Genomic DNA, 5,896 nt, shown 5'->3' on the forward strand with positions numbered 1-5,896 from the left:
GGTAATATTGGAACTAAGTGTTCATTAGGTGCTCTTGAACTAGGTGTTCATTAATTATTGTGAATTGCGTATTCACCAGAGGTAATCTAAGAACCTTGGCAGCACTAGACATTGTGCCAGTTCCTAGGGTAATCCTTATGAATGAATGGGAGAAGGGCAATTGGTTCTTAGGATAAATCTTTAAGAAATAAATGGAGATAATGGGGGTGGGTATTTGAATTGATTGTTTGATAATTAAAAATAATAATTATATTATTGTGGGTTGAAAACCCTATATGCTCACCAGGCTCCTAAGCCTGACCCACTCAGTTTTCTTTGCATTACAGGTAATGGCACAAAAGTATAAGTTGGTGAACTTAACGAGAGATTTTGGATTATAGGCCAGTAGTTATGAATAACTGTTGTAAGGTCTATTTTGTTCTGTATTGAACATGACATCCCGAGATTTTGTTATATAATGAAAATACATTTATTTAAAGAAATGCTTTGATAATTTTTATCATATTTTGTTTTGGGAACAAATTCCGCAACTGTATTCTTTAAAAGATTACTCTGATTTTAAAAACAAAGCATAAACAAATCGGTCTTTTCTGGCTGTCAAATTAGGGATGTCACATTATGCATGCTGTATTTGTTTGCTTATATGCTTACATGATATGATTATATCTGTATGGCGTTTGTATTTTGGGGGGTAAATCACTAAGCCTTTGAGCTTACATTTATCAATTATTGTTTCAGGTATTCTGATGATCGCGGGAAGGCGCAGACGTGATCGTGCACCTCCTTACTTTTTCATGATTGATTATGGGGATACTTTGATGTTTAAATTGTTTTGAAAGTAAACTGTAATAACTTGATGGTTTTAAATGTTTTAAAAAGTTTTAATTTGGCTTGAATTTTATAGGTGTTACAAGGATATCAACCTAACAAGTCACTAAACATAACATCATCCTATATACCAAGATACATATCTAACAGATCACTAAACATATCATAATGTGATAACAACCATAACAATCCAAAAGGGCCGACATTGGTGCCTTTAACCCTGTTAGTATAGCAATGAAAACTCACCTCGCAAGTAGCACTGGATGATTATGTCAAACTCCCAAACACAACTCCAAAATCAACCACCTAGGCTACAATCATCATAGGACCAATTCTATCAAGACCCACATTACCAAAATACCCTCATAAGTCAAACTTGGTCAACCCTTGGTCAAAGTCAAAGTCAACGCTCAAGGTCAACAGTCCATGTTGACCCAACTCGTCGAGTGCAACTTACAGACTCGTCGAGTCCTTTCAAAACTTAGAAAACCGCGAAAACCCGAGTCAACTCGCCGAGCTACCAAACAACTCGTCGAGTCCATGCAGTGTCCAAAAGATTTGGGAAAACCCTAACCAAATCGTCGAGTTCCTTCAACCATTTTCTCATTCAGACGCTTTTAAGCGAAACGAAGGCTCCAAACTGTAGATCTAGCCTCCTAGGGTGTAGTTACCACGTAAAGTTGCCAACTTTACGTGCATGCAAGGCCTCAAGAGGCTAAAACACCCAAAGCTAGTTTTAGGAAGAGGTTTAGGGCATGGAGAAGGGCCTAAGCTTGATAAAGTCGAGAACTTTATGTCCATGAGGGCCTAGAGGAGTCCAAATCGGAACTCCTCACTTCAAAACGTGCTCAATACCAGAAATGCCTCAATAATAAGCTAGAAATGACCCTAAACTATTGAATAGAGAGATCTAACAAGAAAATGATCAAGGTAATGACTTTTTACCTTCAAATGAGTGCCAAAACGAAGTAGATGCTGGATTTACAAGCTCCTTATCATTCCAAGCTTCTCAATCTTCAAGTCTCTTCAAGAAATGTACCAAACACACACTCTTTAGCCTCACACACACACTTAAAATAGGAGGTTAGCTTGATTAGGGTTTGTTTATAGACGTGAAGGTGGGAAGGGAGGCTGGAGGGAGGACTTAAGGTCCTTTAAATGGGGTGCAAACCCTAAAAATTAGGGTTTTCAAGCACAACCTCAGCTTGTCGAGTTGGGTCCTCTAGCTCGTCAAGTAGGTCCTAAAGTTCACGGGGCCTGATCAGTTTCTACATGACGAGTTGGGGCAGCCAACTCGTCGAGTAGGTCTAAAAATATGAATATAAAAGCTTCAAATTTGTACTTGGGAGTCAGGATGTTACACACACACACACACACAGAGTTAGGGTTTCCAAGAAGACTATGACAAGAAAACGACTAAAAGCATGCATTTTTAATCTCACAGTTCTCTGGACTATTTAATGATCTGACCTTAGTAACAATGAAATAACATTTGATAAATGTTAATGTACAAAATACTTAACCTATATGTATGGTAAAATTTATGGATCCTTAACCCTTTTTAGAATTTGACCACTCAACCACCCAAAAGATGGTAAAATGTTGGATTTATATATTAAGTTTGTTTGTTTCGAATTTATGATTCACAGAACCTAAAAGATGATAAAAAGTAGGATTTTATGCTAGAAGATTGTTTGTTTCCAATTTACTATTTGCAAATACCCTTTTATGATACACGTAAGACATATTTAAAACATTCTATTTTGAACAAAAAAACATCTTTTGATGCTTTAAACTTTTACCGTTTAGTTTAAATAAAATGTTTTAAATCTAAAGACATCTCACACGGCGTTTAACAAAATGCTACCAACGAACATGTCCATAGTAATTATACGATAAATATTAAAAAAAAAGGTTATTATGTTATAAGAAATTAAAAACCTCCACGGAAATTTTAAGATAAATGTAATTTTTTTGGTTATTTTATTACTCTTTGATAATTAAATTCATTCTAGAGATGCTATGAATATAACACATGATTAATTTCAATTTTCAAGTCGCACAACCTTTCGCTACCATCTTTTCCAGAAAGAAAAAACCTAGTAAACAAAATCCCGGAAGTAGAGAGATAGAGTTGAGCAGAAGGAGCGAAATCAGGTAGAAGCGGGAAAATGGAAAAGCAGCAACTTCTAGAAATGGGTTTCTCCGACGAGTTAGTTTCTCAAGCTCTCTCCGCCACCGTCGGCAAATCCCTTTCTAGCGCCACCGAATGGATTCTCAGCCAGGAATCGACAACCGAGAACAAAAGATCCCCAGTCCTTACCCCATCTCCTTCTCAGCCCAAAATCAATCCCTTCTTTCGTTTAAATTCCGCAAAGAAACCACGACACTCACCCGACAATCACCAGCAACCAGTACCAGCGGCGGAGCCGGAATCTTCACCACATCCAGAACCCAAAAAAAGGAAGCAGCCTCCGCCTCGCAACGAACAACCGTTGGCTGAGCGTATGCGGCCTCACACCATCTCCCAAATCGTAGGACAAGACCACCTCCTCGCCGATAAATCCTCTATTCTTCGGTCCGCCATCGACCGTGATCGCTTGCCCTCGTTGATCCTATGGGGCCCGCCTGGTACCGGTAAGACCTCCATTGGTCGAGCCATTGTTAATTCCTGTTCATCATCTTCCTCTTATCGATTTGTTACTTTATCTGCTGTAACTGCTGGCGTAAAAGATGTTAGAGATGTAGTAGACGAAGCTAGAAAACGCAAAAAGAACACCATCAATGGCACCATTACGAGAACAGTATTATTCGTAGATGAAGTTCATAGGTTCAACAAGTCACAATTGGACTCTTTCTTACCTGTAATCGAGGACGGTAGTATCATCTTCATCGGCGCTACCACCGAAAACCCTTCCTTTCATCTGATAACACCATTGTTATCTCGTTGTAGAGTCCTCACCCTTAATCCCCTTCAACCCCACCATGTTTCCACTATCCTTAAGCGAGCTACAGAGGATTCCGACATCGGTTTATCCCAGAGTGTAGGGAGAGCAATCAATGTGAATGATGAAGTCATTGAATTTTTATCACAGCACTGCGATGGAGATGCAAGGGTCGCATTGAATGCCCTTGAAATTTCCGCCATTACTGCTGCTTCCCGCTTAGGTAGTACTACATCAGACAATTCTGATTCTGCAGCGCTTTTGGGTGTCACCATTGAAGATGCAAAAGAGGCGTTACAAAGCAAGCATCTTTCATATGACAAAAATGGTGAACAACACTACAATTTAATCAGTGCACTTCATAAATCCATGAGAGGAAGTGATGCAAATGCATCAATATATTGGTTGGCTAGAATGTTGGAAGGTGGTGAACAGCCTCTTTACATTGCACGTAGACTCATACAGTTTGCCAGCGAGGATGTTGGGTTGGCGGACACGTCAGCTCTCACTCAGGCTGTTTCTTGCTATCAGGCTTGTCATTTTATTGGTATGCCAGAGTGTCGTGTCAACCTGGCACAGTGTGTTGCTTACCTGGCACTTGCTCCTAAATCCATAGCTGTATATAGAGCACTAGAGGCTGCCACAAAGGCTGTTAAAGATTCAATTGGGCAAAATGAAGGAGTGCCTTTGCATCTGAGAAATGCACCTACTAAGTTGATGAAAGAACTTGGATATGGTAAAGATTACATTTATACCCCTGATAATCCTTCATTGCCCCAGTCCTTTCTTCCTGTTTCCCTTCAAGGTTCTAAGTTTCTTGATTGGCCAGACATTTTTGGTGCTGATAAATAATATGAATCAAGCATCAAAAGGTTTAGATTTTTGTGTTTTTGGAAGCTCTTAGATGACCTTTTCCTTATTATATGCTTTTGTTTCATCTTTTATGCATGATGTTTTGTCCCAAAAATTTGAAACTTACATATAAAGGAGCTTTGACTATTCTTGATTCTTTCTTTTGGTTAAAGATATTGAGATGTTTAAATTTGCTCTCAACTTTGTGGATTTTTTGTAATTTTCAATCGGCTAAGGATGTGAGTTGTGAAATCAAATTAATGAATGTGTCTGTAAATATTAAGTTCCAGATTCTGGGCATTCTGTTGTCATTGACGCATAATACATTATCTTGGTATTTTGGGCATAAATCTTCATCTCAAAGTTATATTTATTTTGCTGTGAAACAAGGATTGTAATTGTGGTCAAATGCATTTAAATTTTAATCAACATTTAAAATTAAGATCAATTTTTTTATGTTCTATTCTTGTAAAAGAGTAACCATGTATGGAGGCCTTGAATGCAATCATGACATGTGAATCAAGTGACAAGGCGAATCTATTTCTCTGCTATGTTGGGTATTTATTTTTTGTAATTGTACCTTTTTTGGTGAATAAACCACATTAACATTATGAAAGTTTAGAGTTATGGGTTTGATACGTTTTTGAAGAGTATCTCTCGTTTTGTGAAGAACATGATATTGAAATGTTGAACATGGTGGAAGAATATGTTGATCTAATAAACTGAAGGCAAAAACACTAATATCACCAATTGACATTATTATGGGTTCAATTGTTTGAACACAATTGTGAATATGCAAATTCAATAGTTTGGTGATCGTTTTTGTGGTAAATTTTTTGATTTTCAGTTCTATCCATATGATTTTAGTTGAATGGGCAGGTGTCACACCCCAAAAACCAAAGGCGGAAACATTTTCGGGGTTGACTCCATGTTGAGTATCAAATCCAATGTATATAGTAAGTAAAGTAAATCAATCATTACATTACATATATGAAAGTTTTACATTCGTTTCAAAAGCAAAAGTTATACATGTGATACATAGTATATATAAACAACACAAAACGAGTCTTCTGAGAACTCCGTCTTCGCACAAAAGGATCTTCGGGTACCTGTCTAACACGAACCTGAGAATACAAGCGGTTTTGTTTTCTGAAAATGTACGAGTTCCCTTAGTTTTCTGAAAACGTGGTTATCCAAGAAAATCCCATATTTTCTTATGTAAAGTTAGTTTCCAAAACCGAAAAGTAAAGTAAACGATGTACAATGAAAAT

The 5,896-nt window shown here is 37.6% G+C and overlaps 1 protein-coding gene across 1 annotated transcript; it reads left to right on the forward strand.

The window, feature by feature from the left end:
- The first annotated feature begins 2,881 nt into the window (after positions 1–2,881).
- On the forward strand, positions 2,882–4,781 carry LOC111905943 (uncharacterized). The gene has a single exon (XM_023901674.3). The coding sequence runs from the start codon at positions 3,000–3,002 to the stop codon at positions 4,623–4,625; it is 1,626 nt and encodes a 541-aa protein (XP_023757442.1). The 5' UTR covers positions 2,882–2,999; the 3' UTR covers positions 4,626–4,781.
- Positions 4,782–5,896: the final 1,115 nt, after the last annotated feature.

This window comes from Lactuca sativa, chromosome 1 (assembly GCF_002870075.4).
Source record: "Lactuca sativa cultivar Salinas chromosome 1, Lsat_Salinas_v11, whole genome shotgun sequence".
NCBI classification, from domain to species: domain Eukaryota; kingdom Viridiplantae; phylum Streptophyta; class Magnoliopsida; order Asterales; family Asteraceae; genus Lactuca; species Lactuca sativa.

Coding starts and splice junctions, on each gene's coding strand:
- LOC111905943 (XM_023901674.3), top strand. CDS start 3,000: ATGGAAAAGCAGCAACTTCTAGAAATGGGTTTCTCCGACGAGTTAGTT.